General features: G+C 39.4%; 1 protein-coding gene and 1 pseudogene across 6 annotated transcripts in view; one reads left to right on the top strand and one right to left on the bottom strand.

The window, feature by feature from the left end:
* Positions 1 to 19,656, bottom strand: part of SUGCT (succinyl-CoA:glutarate-CoA transferase) — a 719,436-nt gene that overhangs the window by 421,556 nt on the left and 278,224 nt on the right. The window contains exon 12 of one of the 6 annotated variants that reach the window (XM_033088474.1): positions 16,997 to 17,729. The exons of the other annotated variants lie outside the window; for them this stretch is intronic. Within the exon in view, the coding sequence (XP_032944365.1) occupies positions 17,645 to 17,729 (85 nt within the window). The 3' untranslated portion in view covers positions 16,997 to 17,644. Of the gene's footprint in view, positions 1 to 16,996; positions 17,730 to 19,656 lie in introns of those variants that run through there. 6 annotated transcript variants of the gene reach the window in all.
* On the top strand, positions 8,407 to 9,131 carry LOC117012324 (ribosome biogenesis protein NSA2 homolog; annotated as a pseudogene).

Raw genomic sequence — 19,656 nt, 5'->3', positions numbered from 1 at the left:
AATAGAGAGAAATTTGGTTCCACTCCCTCCTGGCTTGTAGTTTCTGCTGAGAAATCTGATGATAATCTAATGGGCTTTCCTTTGTAGGTTACCGTCTTCTTTTCCTTGGCTGCCTTGAGGATTCTTTCTTTGTCGTTGATTTTTGACAGCTTCAATACAATGTGCCTTGGAGAAGGCCTGTGGGGGTTGAGGTAATTAGGTGTTCTAATTGCTTCTTGGATTTGAGGATCCAGTTCTTTCCACAAGTTTGGGAAGTTCTCATCGACTATTTGAATATACTCTCTGTTCCCTTCTCTCTTTCTTCTCCTTCTGGTATGCCCATTATTCTTATATTGCTCTTCCTGATGGAGTCAGAAAGTTCTTATAGAGTTCTTTCATTTCTTTTAAGTCTCAAGTCTCTTTCTTCTTCCATCTGTGTAATTTCCAGGTTTCTATCTTTGATGTCACTGATTCTTTCCTCCATCTGGTCAACTCAACTACCTAAGCTGGCTGTTTCATTCTTAATTTCTTCTATTGAGTTCTTAATTTCCAGAAATTCTATTTGGTTGTTTTTTAAAATTTAAATCTCTTTCGTAAAATACTCATGTTGTTCTTTGTGTTTCTGAGTTCATTAAACTGCCTTTGTGTTTTCTTGCATCTCGTTGAGTTTTTTCAGAACTGCAATCTTGAATTCTCTGTCATTTAAGTCACATCTTTCCATATCAGTTCCTTTTCTGGAGACTTTTCACTTTGTTTCTGAGCTATCTTGTTGCCTTAGTTATTCATGGCAATTACTGATTTATTATTTCTCTTCCTAGACATCTACAGGACTGGGTTCTGCAACAGATTGATAGGAAGAGGTCTTTCTTTTGTTTTCCAGTACATGTTTGTAGGATGTTTTATTTTCTCTCTGACTGCAGCCTTTTTTTTCTCTCTCACACGGTAGTGCTATGTTTTCTCTGCACTATATATTCCAGCTTCTCACACAATGGGGGGATTCCCTGGGAGACGGGCTTCTCCTCTGTTAATAGTTCCCCTGGGTCACAGAGCGCAGTGACCATGTGGGTATGCGGAGAGCTTTTGAAGTTCCAAAGCTCTTCCTGCACCAGATTCAGAGCCCATATGTTTCAGCAGTTCTTTTTACTCCTGCAGGGATCCACCCAGATAGGTGGGGACAGGGGTGAAGTGAGTTGTGAGAGGTGGCCCAGAGCAATGGCAGCGACCACCACCACAGCCGGTCCTGCTTCCACAGCTCCCTCCCCTTTGCCAGAACTAGTTGGGCTGCGAATCTGTGTCTGCGGTCCACAGTTCTCAGAACTGCAAATATTCTGTTCTTTTGATCTGACACCGCTACTGTTCCCCTTCTAGCACCGGGCAGGTGGGGGCGGGGTGAGCTTTTGGAGGGTAGGGAGGGGGCGGCCAGTCTCAGTGCCTACGGCTTCTGTTCTCTGCGTCAGTGAGGGCTTAAACCACCGTTTTCAGCCTTCTTCCCTCAGTCTTTGCTCCGAGGTCTCTACCGTGAGACTTCGGTTCAGCCATGTTATATGCTGTCCCCTCAGCCCTGTGGGCCATAAGCGGAGCCCTAGCATTCCGAGTTCTTCCCTGTCCCGCAGCTGCGGTAGCTCCGGGATGCGGTGAGCTCGGAGCACTGAGCTAGGTCTGTGTCCTGGGCCCGCGCGGCTCTGTCTCCGCACTTCTCCCTTCCCTCCTCCCCTGCTCATGCAATTTGCCCATCTTTAGGTGAATTCAGTAGTGAGACTCTTCATCTTGCCTGTATGCTGTGCAGAGAGTCCTTTGTGGAGTTCTAGTTGTTCAGTTTGTTGTAAATTCCAGGGGAGATTTCCAGAGGCTCACCTCACGCCGCCATTTTGATGACGTTTCAGTACTATGGTGGGCTGTTTCAATACTATGTAACTTCAAATTCTTTTAATTTTTAATTCCAGTAAGTTTTCTTTGATTATAGAAACGACCTTAAAATTCTGGAAACACAGATATTATTTTAGTTTTATATATTGAAAATATCTTTAATGACATTATGTTTATTAGCTTGTGTTTTCAGAGGTTATGGACACCCTCTTGTTTCTTGTATTTGTTCTGTTCCCATGCTTTGGTTTTGTTTCTAGGAGACACCTATTATTCATGTGTTAGACTGTGTTTCACTATCTTCAACATTTTACACTTTCTCAAATTCTTGCTTGTAGTATCCTTTTCCATTGCTTTTTAAAACTTTTCTTTATTTTCATTGTTTTCCTGGAAAACTATCTGTTGATTCATGTGCGTGCCTTCTAATTTAATCTTAATTTTTTACTTTTCTGCCTAATACTTTCCTGAGTTCTTTCACTTAATTTTGTGTTTTTCTAATTCTTTGTCAAGTTATTCTTTCATGTCTTATATCATTTTTAATGTCTTTTAGTTCATTTTTATGTGTTGTATGAACATGTCTTTGCAATGTTTTCATTGCCTATGGGGATATTATTCTGCTTATTCCTTTTTTAAAATCTTATAATAACCTTGTGTAGGATGTGATCGCTGTATGATGTGATCTCTGCGGTTGTTATGTCAAATTAGTTTTCCTGAACTTTTATAAAGTGGCTTGGTTCAAACAGCCCTTCTATCATCATAGAAATCCCTCTTTAGTTTTTTTGTGTAGTGTTAAAAATATATATGGTAGCTTGCTTTTCAAAATTTCGTGAGTCTATTCTCCTCTATCACTTTTACGTGTATCTTCTCTGTCTTTATCTCTCTTGTCCATATCCTGCTTAATTTTTATTTCACTCCCTGCAGTTTCTCTGTGTGGAGCCCTCTTCTGGAGGGTTATTTTCAAGAATTCATAGAGGCTACACTGCCCCAGTCTCTTCAGATCTTACCAAGGATCCCTTGTATTCACCTCCTAGTTCCAGTTGCTATTCTCATATTTGCCCTGTGCTTCCAAAGAATACCTGTAGGCTATTTTGGACCTGCTCTCAGGTCCATCAGAGACCCCAGTGCTTTCCCCCACTTTCTCCCTTACAAATATTCATATTGTTCACGTCATATGGTTTTTGATAGTTTGTTCCTACTCATACTTAGGGGAACAAGAGGGTTCCTTGTCATTTTGTTGTAAATGTTTTGCACGATTTTTCTCATGTTGTTCTCTAGTAGCTCTGTTTTTATATGGAGATTTGGGAATATCCAAATACTATGCTGCCTCTGCCACCACCATCTGGTTTTATTTTTAAGATATTTGGAGAAGCTTCCTAATAGACTGCGATTCAGGTGCCATTTTAAGGTCAAAAGACACTCATTTATTATTCAGTTTCTATTCTTTTTCATGCTTCCTTTAATCCAGTCCTGCACTAGATTAAAATACATCACCTAGGTGATTTATGATGTCCATTCATAGTCCCCAAAGCCACTTTAAAATTCACATTTAGACCATCAGCATCATATCAAACATAATCTAAATCCATATATATGGTAATGGAAAGCAACACACCATGAAATGCAAGCCTGCAACTTCTCCTTCATTTTCCTGTTTCAAAATCCTGTTTTTAATATATTTCTACTGAATTTAATTTAAATCCATTAAAAAAAAGAAATTTTCAAATAAAGCATGAAAACCTACGGCTTCACAAATTTACCCATGTGCTCATCTGGTGTCTTCCATGAATGAATAGTCTCAGGAAAAGGAACATTATATTGTTGTAGCACACAATACACTAACATGAAAATGGTATAGAGAGTTATAAGCTGTAAAATGATATTTTTTATTTCAAAGGATGCTAGAGGTGGAATGAATTTTATTGGCAGTTTCCCCCAACACATGAAACCCAGAATAGTGGTCCCCCAGCTGCACTTGCATGTGTACAGTATAGGAGGTGCTCTGCTGGGGGAAACAGTGCTTTCAGAAGTAACTCAGCACACACCTAGAAATCTCTCAGTAAGGACTCCAGCTTCCCAATCTTTCTGCTCTTTCTCCATTCTCCCTCGCCTCAGCCACACCAGCCTCCTTTCCCTGATGGAGATTCTAAGGATCCTTTCTGGTGAGAACCAATGCTGTAAAGTTAGAATACAACCATTCACATTCATCCTGGAATTTGCATCTGGAAATTTCCTCCCATTGATCCTTGTTGAAGCCTAAGGAGGCTCATACCATGTTCCTCTCAGCCCTTTAATATTTTAAAACAACAGTCATGCTCTTCTACCAAGTCTTCTCTTCCATGAGCTAAACACTACTGCATCCTTTACTTACTCCTCAATATGGCATATAAAAAGGATTTAAACAATTCAGAGCCTACTCATCAGTGGAGAAAAATATTTTATGTAAAGGGAAGAGATGAAAATAAATAATTACAAAGAAACATGCTCAGCCCCACTTATAATTTAAGAAAAGCAAATTAAACAATTTGAGGTATCATTATTTACTGTACAAAGTGGGAAAAATGAATGATAACACATTACTGAGGTGCTACAAATTAACTCAAATTTTCTTGAAAACAATCTGTTATTAAATAATAAGAATTATAAATCTATTCATTCAGTTTGAATGATTCCTTTTGCACGGTGATATTCAAATCAAAAGCTTCTAATAGCAGTAAAATAGTAAAAATACCCTAAATGCCTAGGAAATAACAAAATGCCTTCATATACTACAGAATATGTATACAACAGGTTATTACATAAGCAATTTAAAGTAAATATATAACCAATATACACTACATACTTTACACAACATACACAAAAATACTTAAGCAAATTCAAAAACAGAACTCATAATTATATGTGCATATAATTATGTATGTCCATTAACAAAACACCAAAACAATTTGGCAATATATAAATAGAACTAAGTGTCCATCACATTCTTTTTGCTTCAAAATTTTTCCAATTCTTTAAAAAAAAAAAAAGAGACGATTGAAGCAGTCTCATGGCTTCATACAGAATATGGGGATCCCCACTAATCGTAAGTACTGAGAGCAGGAAATGAGTCTGGCTTGTCTCTGGTGTGTCAGGACAGAGCATGACATTTGATCGCTGACATTTATATGGCATATATTATGTGCCAGACACTGTTGTAAGCACTTTACATATTACACATCTATTATTCACAACAACCCTATAACATAAATACTGGATTGTCCCCATTTGATAGATGAGGAGCCTAAAGCTTACGGAGGTTTAAGTGATTTGCCAAGGTCACAGACTTAGTAGGAGATAGAGCCAGGATTAGAACCCAGGTAGTATAAGCTCCAGAATCCAAGGTCTTTCCACCTCCCCTTATGCTTCACCACCTCAATAAATGAGGTGAGCAACAAAAGGGTGCTTGAACATATGCACTAATGGATGAATGCATCGATCAATAAATGTATGCGTAAGTTTTTTGAGTTTACTCTCTCTGGAAACGGACATATGGACTACCTTTTCCACTCTGGCACTGTGTTAGGTGCTTTCATCCATTATCTCACTAAATCATAGTAACGACTTTGCAAGGAGGCATGATTATTGTCCTGTTTTTAATATGAGGAACCTGGGTTTTATTCATTTGATGTTGAATTGTGGAAAGTAACCCTAGGACTCAAAATAATGATAGGCAGAGTGGGAGCTCAATATGTATTTGTTGAGTGAAGGACTTTGAAGCACATTTTTAATTCTTAGAAAAGTAAATAGTAAGAATTAGTAGCTAATATGGTTTTCTTATAGGCAAGTAATACCAAGCCAATCTCATTTTCTGTTCTGATTGGTTTCTAAACAGGTATGTGAGGGAAATACTATGGGCAAAGGGATGCTGGATTTCACCACCAATACTAACAAGGTCGTTCAGAATATCTCTGTGGGCGAGGTGGAGAAATGTAGTTAGCATGATGCCATAACTGTGTGAATTTGAAGTAAGGCAAGGATACACCCAGAGTTTAGTGTCAATCTTGGGGAAAAAGGATGGTTTCTGCTGTTGAACTGAAATGAGGATTTAGATGATGTCATGTTGGTCAGATTTGTGAATAACAAGAAATGGGTAGAGACAGCAGTCAGGTTGTTTGAACAGTTAATTTGTTTGAAACAAAAGTAATGAAAAAGATATTTAAGTCCAAAAATAATAAATGCACAAAGACAAATGAGGCTTAGTAGTAGTGAGGGTTTAAAAAAGCAAGTGTTTTGGGGTTAGTTCTTAATGGAGGTCAGCGTGCCCCATGTCTGCCAAATGGGGCAGAAAGCTTAGACCTCATTAACAGATCTGTTACCCACACACCGAGCAGCATCTCACTATACTGCTGACCAGCCAGATCCGTACCAGGTGCTTGCCCTATGCCAGGCACTCTTCTGAGTGCTTTCAATTCTCCAACAATTCTAGAGATAAGGATTAGTATTACAGTGGTACCTCAGTTTTCGAATGTAATCCGTTCCGGAAGACCATTAGAATTCTGAAACATTCGAAAACAGCTGAAAACTAGGCCTCAGGATCTTGTACTCAGCGGAAGCTGCTTGACATGTTCGACTTCCGAAGTATGTTCGAAAACTGAAGCATTTACTTCCGGGTTTATGGTGTTCGTAAACCGAAATGTTCAACGCAGACGTTCAAAAACCGAGGTACTACTGTATTATTATTCCCCAATTACAAAAAATCTGAAACACAGAAGTCACACAGTTTGCCAAATATCTTACAACTAATAGGACAAGTATTGAAAGCTGAGCTCTCTGATTCGAGCGTCAGTTGCTGTTAACCATGATTCCTTCATCCTTTCCTGTCCTCTGACACCGACAGTTGCAGAGGCTATCGATGCACCATCCCACATGCCCTGACCAACAGGGCTCTACGGCAGTTACACAGGACAGTCCCAGCCTGCTGACAGCCTCCTATCTCCAATGCCCGCACCTCCGCTTTGTAGGGGGGCTTTCTCCAAAGCCATGGAGCTGGTTGGACTGCACCTTGAGGGGCAGCCCTCCAACACGGGGAGGTAGGAGCTGTGGACAAATGCCCCCGCATGCCCGTCCTCTGCAGAGATGATTCTGAAGCATGTCCCACACAGTTGTCAGTGTCCCCAGCATGACAGCTGCCCACAATGACAACCTGCTCATCAGCGCACCCTTCCTTGCCTCATTGTTCCCCTTGTTTATTTGTATTTCTTGAGGTCATTTTCCTAATAAATTATCTGTACCCAAGTCCCTGGATCAAACTAAGACACCACCCTATGCTATTTCTGAATCATTCTTAAATCTTCTACTAGCTTTAAGTAATTACTGAATTTAATTACTTTAAGAATTTAAATAATTTATCTTTAAGCATACCACAGATAGCTGTGGCATTAATTATACATTCTTTGATTGTTTTATGTTATGAGATAAACTTGAGCATGAATGCACAGTCCTTTTGTTCTGCTATTAAAATAATCCAAACTAGTCCAAGAATTACATAACTCTATTGTAGTGCAATATAACAGCAAAGTTCAGAACTCCCATGAAAATTTAAGTCCAAGGTTTTCTATAACTTTAATATCTGTGACAAGCTCTGCTTAATTGCAGTGGTTTATTCTTTTGATAGATTATTATTCTATTATAATTATATACTTATATATAATTATAATCATATTATTATTATCCTATCTGGTATTATTTCAGTATTTATTTTCCTAAATTATATTAGATGATATACTCTGATTTCCCTAACTGTGTTCCAAGGCACACTAGCGTCCCTCAATATGTTAATAGAAGTAGGGGAGAGTGGAATAGAAAGGAGAAAAGCAAGTTTCTCTGGTCACATAGTTTGGAAATCACTGCTTGCTACATTTCGCCATAGGGATTTGTGATATATATTAGAATATTAAGATTGTAAGAAATTCTCTAAAAAAATAAACGATTGCCTTTGGTTTGAATCTGGGCTGGCCTCATGACTCATTTTAACAACCAAAACGTGATGGAAGAGACGTTGTGCAAGTTCGAGAGCCCAGACCTCAAGAGGCTTCCTAGCTTCTACCTTCCTCTTTGAACATGTGTTCAACTACTACCATGTCAGAAAGGCTCTCCAGCCTGTAGGACAAAAAAGATAAGGAAGAGATCCAAGTCACTCCATGCAGCCAAGAGCCAGTACCAACCAGACACGTGAGTGAGGCTATCGTGGACTTTCCAGCCTACATGATTACCTAGCTGAAACCTAGATGGATCCCCCAAAATACATAAGTGGGTACTCCAAATCCAGCAGAACCATCAATACAATGCTCAGAAACATGAAAAATTAAAAACCACTGTTGTTTCAAAACGGGGGCTCAAAAACTATGGACCACATTTAGTGTGTTTTTGTAGAACCCTTAAGCTAAAAATGGATGCTACATTTTTAAGTGGTTGTGGTTGACAGAAATCAAAAGAAGACTATCTCGCTCGCGAAGTTTCTGAGACCGAGAGCTGAGACCTTCTTGCGCGGGGGGTGGGTCTGTGCCAGGCGACTCAGTGGCTGTAACCATGTCACAAAACGAATATATTGAGTCACACCGTAAGCCCGTTTAGATTATCATGAGACAAAGAGAAAGAAGGAAGGTGGAAGGTCAAGAGGCTCATGAACGTTCAAAGAAGGCAGAAACGATGACTGGTCTCAAAGCTAAGCTCTACCATAAATAGCGCCATGCTGAGAAAATACACATGAAAAAGACAATCAAGATGCATGAAAAGAGAAATACCAAACAGAAAAATGATGAAAAGACTCCACAAGGAGCAGTACCTGCATATGTTCTGGGCAGAGAGGAGACAGGCCCGAGCTACTTTCCAGTATAATTAAACAAAAACAAAAAGAGAAAGTGGGGAAAATGGGAAGTCCCTCTGCCCAAGTTTGTGCCCAGGGAGAAACAGAGGTGTGAAAAGTTATTAGAATAGAAAAGAGAAAGAGAAAACATGGAAGAGGATGGTTACTGAAGTCTGCTTTGCTAGAGATGGCTTTACTCGAAAACCACGTAAATGTGAAAGATTCAGCAGGCCGATGGGCTTCTGTTTCTGGAAACCCCATGTAACACTCCTGACTGAGAGCCACCTTCTGCCTGCCAGTACCGGGGATAAAGAAGAGTCCCTCATCCCCACTTTATGCAGCTTTGGGTGTTATTACCAAAGGTATGCTCACTGAGGTGAACGTGGGCAAGTTGGGCCTTGTGACACGGGAAGCAAGGTTATTTGGGGGAGATATGCCCAGGTTACCAAATATGCCCAGTGCTGAAAATGATGGATGCATAAACGCCATCTCATTGGTTTGACAGCAGGCTCCTACTAGAAACTCCTTATAATTACTGAAGACTATATACCAGTCAGGAAAACCACCTTTATTGTGATGTTTCTGAGTACTACCAAACAGCTTACGTGTCTGAAGTCATCAAGAGAACTATTTATTCTACCATAAAAAAACATTAAAATGGCCCAGTTTTTTTAAAAGAATATTTCATAAGACATGAAAATTATATAAAATTCAAATTTCAGTGTCCATAACTCAAGTTCTATTGGAAAACAGTCAGTCTCACTCACTGAAGTATTGTCTGTGGTTAGTTACTATCCTGCTACAGTGGTCGAGTGAGGTGCTGGGAGAGAGACCATACAGTCAGCAAAGCCTAGAATACTTCCTATCTAGCCCTTGATGGAAAAAGTTTGCCAACCCATTTTAAAGCAAGAGGTTTTAGGATCGTTTGCTGTAGCACAATAGTTATCTAAGGTTTTAAAATTTTCACCCCATTAATTTTTTTTTTACTTACAGTACTGTTTTATAGTTATAGCTAGGCTTATATATTTAAATTAGTTATTAATTTTTGGAGTGTTTCATTGTAGTTGGTTTTTCTTTTCTGAAGCTTACTAAGATATATTTTGTAACCTAGTCTGTCATCAGAGTTTGTAAATGTTTCATAGACACTAGAAAACAATATATGCTCTCTGTTAGCTGGGTATCCAAGTATGACATATCAGGTGTGATCAAAACATACAGTGAATATTTAAATTTTAAAAATTTTCGCTTAGCAGATGAGGGTAAAGGGGATAAAATTATATGGTGATGGAAGGAGAACTGACTCTGGGTGGTGAACACACAATGTCATGTATACATGATGTATTACAGAATTGTACACCTGAAACCTATGTAACTTTACTAAAAATTGTCACCCCAATAAACTTTAATTTTAAAAAAATTACAGTAAAAGACACATTGCCATTAATCTCCCTCAAAATACCCCCCCCCCCCCCGATTCAAACACACTTATCCTATTGTTCTTGCCACTTTCTGAAGCAGTTCTGGAAGTCCTCTTTCATGAGTGTCTTTTGTTGTGCTGTCGTGCCTGCCTTGATGTCCTGAATCGATTCAAAATGTTTACCTTTCATGGTCATTTTTGACTTTGGGGAAGAGCCAGAAGTCATACGGTGCCAGATCCGGTGAATAAGGTGGATAATGAGACACCATAATGTTTCTATTTAATAGAGATTGTCAGATACCAGAAGTGATGTGTGACACAGAGCATTGTCAGGATGGAGGATGAAGTAAAGACACTCATGAAAAAGGACTTCCAGAACTGCTTCAGAAAATGGCAAGAACAATGGGATAAGTATGTCCGAAGCAAGGGGGAGTGTTTTGAGGGAGATTAATGGCAATGTGTCTTTTACAGTAATAATTTTTATTTAAACATTCACCATATCTTTTTATCATACCTTGTATGCCTCATTAAGTATACTACATAGGTCCCCTTTTCTTTCCTTAATCTATTTTAGAAAATGTTAAATTATTATAAAACAATTAAGTTTCTGACAATTTCTAACTTTCTAATAGTTCTAAATTTATTTTAGAATTCACTTCTATATTTTGATGTGTTTAGAAAGAGCTTGGCACCATCGATTACTCGTATTCTCCTAATACAGTATATATCAGTGGCCTCCAAAAAGGACCAATCCCACAGCCAGGAAGGTCCAGGCCAGCATTCTAATTTTCCTTTTTTGTTTCCCTTCATTAAATTGAACAGCATACTGAGACTTAAATAAACTCAGACATTCCAATGTCTGGATTTTTCTTTTTCCAAAGTTAGCAAATGAGGAAAAGAAAAACAATTCACAACAGAGGAAAGAAGAATCATTAAGAAAGGAAAATAGAAATAGAATGATTAAAAGTGTGTGTGTGTGTGTGTGTGTGTGTGTGTGTGTGTGTGTGTGTTAAGTGGGGAGGGACAGAATGATCACTTATGCTCTTTTCCTAGCTAGATTATTCTAAACATAAAATTTATAGTTAGAGAAAAGGAAAATAAGCAGTTATTCTGTAAGTACTACAGAAATGGCATTGAATTAGATTCCAAGTTGAGCCTCACCAATGAGCTATGTGACACTGGGAAAAACATGTTAAAGTAGAGTCAAGGTAGGTCCAGTCTGGCATTGGAAGCAGTGAGTAGCTTGCCAAAACTACTGTGCATTGTCTAGGTGAAGATGGTCAGGAGCAGCTGGTAACGCAGGAATGGTCCAGGATGCTGGACAGCTGGTGGACATCAAGACTCAGCAAGGATGTCAGCTGTCAACACTGGAAGAGAGGTAGAACCAGCTCTAACTAGAAACATCAGCTGGTGTAAGCTCAAAGGCCAAAGGAAGGCCTATGCTGGCAAGCCAAAGCTAAGAGGAGATAAGAATAGAACCCAAGTGGGGGCAAAGAAATTGTAGCACAGAATTCAGTCTGGGTCAAAGACAGGCAGGAAATCGGGCAAGGCAGAAAGGAGTCTGGGAGTCTGGGCGCAAACCAGAGTGCCTGGGGATTGTGTCAAACTCCAGGTTCTCTATCCAATTCAAAAGTCAGGAGCAAAACAACGTCAGCCAGAAAAGTCTGGAGAGCTGCACCTACACGCTCCCAATAGGAAGGCCTCTGGAGTTGGTTCTGAGGGGTCTCTGGCCATGATGCTGTTAAATTCTAAGTTCTTACACTTCAGAAGGGGTTAAGTTCAATGACATCCAAAGTTCTATCCAGCTCACCAAGTTTAGAACTGTAACATTCTATAAATCTAAAACTATGCATTAAATTCCAACGGAAAAACGAGGGTATTACCTGTTTTATCCAGGGAAGCAGTTTACTGGATTCCCTCCCACCACCATCATCTCCCCTCTACCCGTACACATAAATATCCCACCACTACCACCTAATTCTTTCCACTAAAAGGCAGTGTGGAATGGTTTACAGCCCTCCTGGAAAAAAAATGGGGAATGGGGGTGCAGAGGAGTGGGATGACATTCCATTCCATCCTGACTCACTTAAAGACATCATTTGATTCTCAGTCACAGAGAGTTCTCCTAACAGGTTGGAAAGAGCCCTGGTCCTGAGCAGCTTGTTTGCAGTTGCAGTGGTTGTCTCTGCATTCTGTAAGCCAAAAGCATGGATTCCAGGGCTGTGTTTCATTCTTTTTTCCTCCAGGCTGATTTTATAGTAACAACAACATAGCCACTTCAATCTATCTCCAAATAACCAACATTCAGAAAATGTGCCATATAAAATACAGAGATTTTACAAGGGACCATCTATGAGCTGATAATGGCAGAGCTGCCATGGAATGCATAAGAAAACAAATGTGACCCACACCAAATGTCAGGTCTATTTACCCAAATCAGCTCTTTGCAGTGGATGCCAGATAAACCTACAATGATATGATTCAAAGCATTATGAAAGGCTGGGAGGAGGTTACAATAAATTAAATATGTAGGTTGAGGATATACATTAATCACATGAAATGCGTCCTCATAAGATACTAATAGAAGTCAGGGGGTAAAGGCTGGCAGAAGAGGTTTTAAAATATGATCATAAGGGAAAGAGAATATTAGACTGACCAAAAAGTTTCAGAGGGAGAAAACAATAAATTTCTCTATGAGTACTAAAAACATGTAGACACGGAGAGTCAACTGTTGTGAGGCTTTGAGAGGGGAGCAATTAACCCGCGTTAAGAGACTCTGTGGCCTTCTGGCCCTGGCACCAGTGTTGGCAGGGGGATCTGAACCTCTGGGCTCCTGAACGCTCTCACTTCTCATTCTGCTCTTCACCCGCCTTAGGCAGTCAGGGCTTTCATGACCTCTCTACTTTCTCAACATTCAAATCGAATCTGAGGAAAAGGTTCGGGAAAATGTATTTACACTAAAGAATAAGAGTTCTTGCTTTTACTCTCCCTGTGCTGTCTAAAGCTGAAGAATAGACAAACTTTTAAGCCAAAACAAAAGAATCTCTAACTGCAGAATCTGTGAAATGAACAAAATATTCTGCACACTAGCGGTAACTTCCAATACTTCTAAATTATATCACAATGGTGACCACTGATAAAATCCTGCCTGTTCTCTAAGCAAACCACTTGTTCAACGAAACCTTTACGAAAATAAGTAAAACTCAACTAGCAAGTTGATACATAATATCTATATTTAATTTTAAAACTGTTTAAATTGTGAAAGACGGATAAGGATAAAAGATGGGGCCAGGGAAGGAAGGCAGGAGGGAGGATTGAAATGGGGATTATTTAAGAAAGAGGGAAGAGGAAGAGGCAAGAGATACATAGCTATTAGAAATGAAATATGACGTAGCTTTACTTTTTTTTTTCTTGAACATTTACCATCCATTAACCAATCTTAGCAGCCATATCAGAAAATGAAAGAATTGACCAAGAAAGAGGAAGATTTGAGATGTAGGAAAGAGAGCCAGTGCAGGAGAGAGAGCTGTCCAGGACCACAGCTCCACTGCGTCCGGTTGGAGCAGGCGGCCGGGCAGCTGCAGGAAGTAGGTCTCCGTGGAACGGGGGAAGCTACAGAGGGGAGAATATGACAGAGAGCTTGGGCAGTGAAGAGCAGAGCTGGAAAAAGGCAGGTCAGAAGGTAAAAGCGAGCATGGCTGGGAACAGCCAACAGGGGGCACCCTAGAGCCGCGAAGTGAACCCTTTTCAGGCACAAATTGCCTCAGGGAGGAGCCAGGGTCTGGCTCCCACCTTCAAACGCATAGTGAATGCTGGTGCACGTCTCAGGTCTGACAGCCAATGGGGCTCCCGGGAGGTTCCGTGCAGGTCGGAGTTTGATTTTCTACCAAAAATAAAAATTCAGGATATTATGGATGTCGTTTAACAGAAAAGTAAGACTTCAGCTTTCAGGAAGGCCAAAGATAGCCACCAAAACTTTGAAAACTGTAACCATCATAATGTACACACTCATTTAGTCCAAAGGCCCAGACTGAAACTGTTCATAGCGGCTATTAACACAGCACAGTCACTACAGAACACTCAAAAGTGTTTCCTTCTTTATGAGATACAACCACAAATGCAGCGGAATGTTCACAAGTTCCCAATTCATTGCTCACACTGAGAAACAAGTATTTCTTGAAAGGGAACAGAGTATGAGCTATTAGGGTCCACTTCTGCTTTAAAACCAACTAAGCACTATTAACAGGCTTTATGAACAGCGCTATACAAAGTTAAATGTAGTCCTCAGTCATGTGAGCTATTAAAAAAAATTGGTTTAAGTTGAAGAAAAATCATTTATTTAGCTACAATAAGGCTAGACAGGCTGACGAGAATGGCATGCTTTACTTTTGCTAGAATTAAATTAAATCAGTACAATAATACTAGTTACAAATCATCCTAATTAGGATTTGATTGGCAGTTAAAATAACGATTAAATCAAAATTATGGAAGTTAATTCATATCATAATTACAGTTTGGTAGAGAAGAATCTCTCAAAAACATGGAATTTATGAATTTAAAAAATGATATAGGAAAAGTTTGATGGTAAAAGGATTCAGAAGTGTAATTGCTGATTCTTGAGGGCTGAGTCTCCTCAAACAGACTGAGCACCGTTGGGTGCCCAGCACCGTGCTAGCCGTTTCACTCCCGTCTGTTTTTCAGTGCTCACTAGGATGTAAGTGTTGGCATGTGTTCCGTACATACAAGAAGCTGAGGCTCAGCAGAATCAGGGGACATGCTCGAGACCAAGAGTTAGTAGTGAGAGACTCTGGTCACGAATTCAGGCTTCTGATATTCTGTGATCATAGCAGAGACAGCTCAGGTTAGTTCAGACAAAGTTGTCATTTCCAACTACCACTGCTCTTCTCTTTTTATTTTCACCTGACACTGAGGGGGTCTTCTCTCGTCTCCCTTTAACCAGTTCTGCCAAATTTGGATAGCTTTGCCCCTCATTGGTTCATACATTCATTGAGTGCCAGAAACCCAAATAGGCACTAGAAATAAAAATGAAAACGACATAATCTCTTATGATGTGTCACTGTGGGTTCATCAATTGTAACAAAAGCACCAGTCTGGCGGGAATGGTGAGAAGGGGTAGGCTGCGCCTGTGTGGACATAGAGTAGGGAAACTCTCTGTACTTCCCTCTTAATTTTGCTGTGAACCTGAACCTGCTCTAAAAAAAATTGTATTACAAAAAAAAAAAAGACATAGTCTCTACCTTAAAAAATTAGTCTTGTAAAGGAGAAACAGAAGTAAATGATGACAGTTGAGTGCAATACCAGACCTGACAATTAAGTTCCCGAACTTGCTGCAATAATGTTGCTAACCTTTGCTGACATCAGAGGGATTATTCATTATGAATTTGTACCAACTAGACAGTTAACCAAGTTTACTCTTTGGAAGTGCTGAAAAGGCTGAATGAAAAAGTTAGATGACCTGAACTTTTCACCAACAATTCATGGCTCTTGCATCACGACAATGCACCAGCTCACACGGCACTGCCTGTGAGGGAGTTTTAGCCAGTGAACAAATAACTGTATTGGAACACCCTCCCTACTCACCTGATCTGGCCCCCAGTGACTTCTTTCTTTACCAGAAGATAAAGGAAATATTGAAAGGAAGACATTTTGATGACATTCAGGACATCAAGGATAATAAGAGGACAGCTCTGATGGCCATTCCAGAAAAAGAGTTCCAAAATTGCTTTGAAGGGTGGACTAGGCGCTGGTATCAGTGTATATCTTCCCAAGGGAAGTGCTTCGAAGGTGACTGTAGTGATATTCAGCAATGAAGAACCAGTATGTAGCACTTTTTCTACAATGAGTTCGTGAACTTCAGTGTCTGACCTCGTAGATGCTTTGATACAGCAGCAAAGGAGGGACTCCTTAAAACAGACAAGTGAGGCAGGAAAGCTCCTGAATCCCGTGTTCATTTTAAAGGACTGGTGGTAGCAACCAGTGAGACAAAGAAGCTGCATCGTTTAAGGAATAGCAGTGAGCTAGTGGGAAGCCACAGAGGATTAAAAGTCCAGGCCACATTATCAGGAATTGCAAGTGCTTGTAAGGTGACAAGGTGGAAAATGCAATTACATGTGTTAAGGTTTAAACTTTACCTGTGCAGAGTCTCTGGGAAGAGCTGTGCAGAGCTAGTGGAAAGCCACAGAGGATTAAAAGTCCAGGCCACATTATCAGGAATTACAAGTGCTTGTAAGGTGACAAGGTGGAAAATGCAATTACATGTGTTAAGGTTTAAACTTTACCTGTGCAGAGTCTCTGAAGGACCCACGCAGGGAAGCACATGAGGGACCACATTTGCCTGATGGTACCAAGATGCCAGTTTTTTAAAACTAACATCTGCAGGTCCAATTATCTAACATTCTGTGCGTCTATTAACATTAATTTGACGCCAATTTTGGAAATGATCAGATTAGATGAAGCTCTTTAATAAGCCCTTGATTCAACCAATATTTGTTTAGCGCCTCTGTTAGAAGGCCATGATCTATGGCATTTAATTTTACAGTACTATGATATAGTAAGTTCTGAAAACACATAAATATTCAATTATATATTAGAAACTTAACTGAAGAAAATTCATATCATTCAAAACCCAAAATAACTTATTTCACTAAAGGGATTGCCACAGTATTGTAAAAGCTAAATTTATCTAATGCTGTTCGTTTTATTCATCACAGTGTAGTGTAACCAACTGTTTAGAAATGCCTCACTAGGGCTATACAGACATGGCTTGTGCAACATGTATACTCATAGACAGCATTTTTAAAAAAGCAATTTAAAGTTGTCAGCAGCTTCTTTCCAAGCTACATTTATTTTTCTATGATTATTTTTTCTGCCCGATAAAATTACATTCAGTTTGCTGTTTCACCTGTTGAACAATCTTTCTTCACCTACCTAATTCTATTTGTCCTTCAGGAGGCATCTCAGGTGGCGCCGTCTCCAGGAAGCCTTCCCTGATTTGCCCAGATGGAGGTGGTTGCCCCTTCTCGGGGCTCCGGCACCTTCGCATGTGCTGGTGCACACACTACTCAACCATCGCTGTACTCATTTATTTCCTAATTAGACCTTGGAGCCCGTCAAGGGCTCAGACCTTATCTGTCTCCTCTGCATCTGCAGCACCAGAGCCCAGAGTCTGTGGCCAACAGTGTTGGTGAGGAGAGAAAGGAGAGAAATAAAATGAATTGTAGTTTACTGTCTCTACCATTTCTCTCTTCCTTCATCCTCATTCATGTCTTCCAATTATTTCTCCCCAAGTGCTAACACGTCATCTTCATCCTTCTCTTTATTTCAAGACACATCATGATCTTCATCCTTTGTGAGGTCCTAACTATGGTAAAAATGCTGATGCGTTGTGAGCGCTGCTGCTTTAGCAGTTTGTTATTCCTCAGCATTGCAGAGATGGGGTTCGCTTTAACAGGCCCTGGACGGGCCTCTATTATATCTCCTCTTCTGTGCTTCAGCTCGGAACTTTTAACGTGCTTTAGCTTTGCCTAGTTTTCAAGATCAGCAGCTGGGTAAACAAACTTTCTGCAACACCCTGGATCAGATGGCAAGCTCAAGGGGAAAGTCTTCAACCTTTAAATTAAAAAAAAAAAAAAAAAAAAAAATCCTTGCTTATGGCGTGGATGGGGAGTAGGGACACCTGAGAGCTGAGGGAATGTGCGTGGGCTGGTGGGGGAAGGAAAACTCGCTTGATGACAAAACCATGCAGCTGCCTTCCTGAATGAGACCCACCGCTCCGGCGAGTAGCATCAAACTATATTTAGCAAGAATAACAGAAAAGTGAGGTAAGTGACTGACATTTCTAGTAGGCACTTTCAAAAGAGTCTGTGAATTTCATAGGAGAACGCAAAAGGAATCACCAGATTCTAAAACATTTAAATGAACGCTTACCATGGGCGGGGAAGTTATCTTGGAAAATTACTCAGGAAGTGAATCAAAATTTACTCCATAAAAATACTTTGAAACGAAGATTTTGAAACAGGAGAGGAAACTTTTTATGTATATTTAGGAGAGTAATTTTGTAAAAATCCATAAATGCGTCTGGTTCACATGTGGATATCAAATTGGGTGAAAAGGATGAGTTGTTTTTTTGGTTTTTTGTTTGTTTGTTTGTTTCAAGAAAACCATGAGTGCATCATTCCTAGATTTTTTTTAAAAGTTGTCTGCAGTGCAAATTCACTCTCACAAATCTCTACATTTTTACATATTTTAACAACTTTCTAAAATAAAAATGTAGGCTGAGGAAAGTGTCTATGAGCATTAAAGGAAAGCATTTATAACATAATATTTACAACATGTTTAATAGCAGACAACAGGCAAAAACATGGTACTATAGCTACTGTCACCAAAATAAGGCTTTTACTATAGGAATGATTGGAAAACCACACTAAAAAAATTGTAACATGTGTATCAACATGCTCAAAAAAACACGAAAAGACAATAAAATACTAACCTATACAGCCTATAGCTGCAGTACTTTAGTCAACCAACATTTTAAAAACAGTTATATGAAAAATATGGAATTCTAACTTTGTAGACATATCAAAACAAATGATTTTATGGAAGAGTGTGTTTTTGTTTTCGTTTTTGTTTTTAGTCTTCTAGAAAGTCTGCAAGCGTTACTCTAATGAAAGTCTGGATGGGAGGGCAGAGCTTTTGTCTTTTTTTTTCCTTATGCTATATTCCTAGTGCTCAGAACAGTCGCTGGCACATAGTAGATGTTACGTAACTATTTGTTGAATTAATGAGTGAAAGAATGAATAAATGAGAAGCATTTACCATTGAAACTCTTGGGTCCCTCAGGTGAGGAAGGAAGTTTTGCTGACTCTAAGCTACTGGAAAACTTTGAATTCTATCAGGTAGAGTATTCCCTTCAAGACATCTCTTCAGGGTGGGGAAAATGGGTGAAGGTGATTAAAAGGTAAAAACTTGCAGTTATAAAATGAGTAAGTTCTGGGATGTAATGTACATCATGGTGACAACAGTCAACCATACTGTATTATATACTTAAAAGTTGCTAAGAGAGTAGATCTTAAAAGTTCTTATCACAACAAAAAAACTAACAACATGAGGTGATGAATGTTAACTAAACTTATTGTGGTGATCATTTATATATATATATATATATATATATATATATATATAACATATTACATGTTATATATATATGAGGTGTGATCAAAACATAGGTGAATACTTAAATTAAAACAATTATTACAGTAAAAGACACACTGCCATTTATCCCCCTCAGAATACTCCCCCTCACTTAGAACACACTTATCCCATCATTCTTGCCACTTTCTGAAGCAGTTCTGAAGTACTCTTTCATGAGTGTTTTTAGTTGTGCTGTCGTGGCTGCCTCGATGTCCTGAATTGGTTCAAAACATTTGTCTTTCATGGTCAGTTTAACTTTAGAGAAGAGCCAGAAGTCACACGGTGCTAGGGCCAGTGAATAAGGTGGATGAGGACACACCGTAATATTTTTGTTTAACAGAAATTG

This window comes from Rhinolophus ferrumequinum, chromosome 20 (genome assembly GCF_004115265.2).
Source record: "Rhinolophus ferrumequinum isolate MPI-CBG mRhiFer1 chromosome 20, mRhiFer1_v1.p, whole genome shotgun sequence".
NCBI lineage: Eukaryota > Metazoa > Chordata > Mammalia > Chiroptera > Rhinolophidae > Rhinolophus > Rhinolophus ferrumequinum.
Note: the sequence above shows the minus strand (reverse complement) of the source record. Positions and strands in the feature narration are given on the sequence as shown.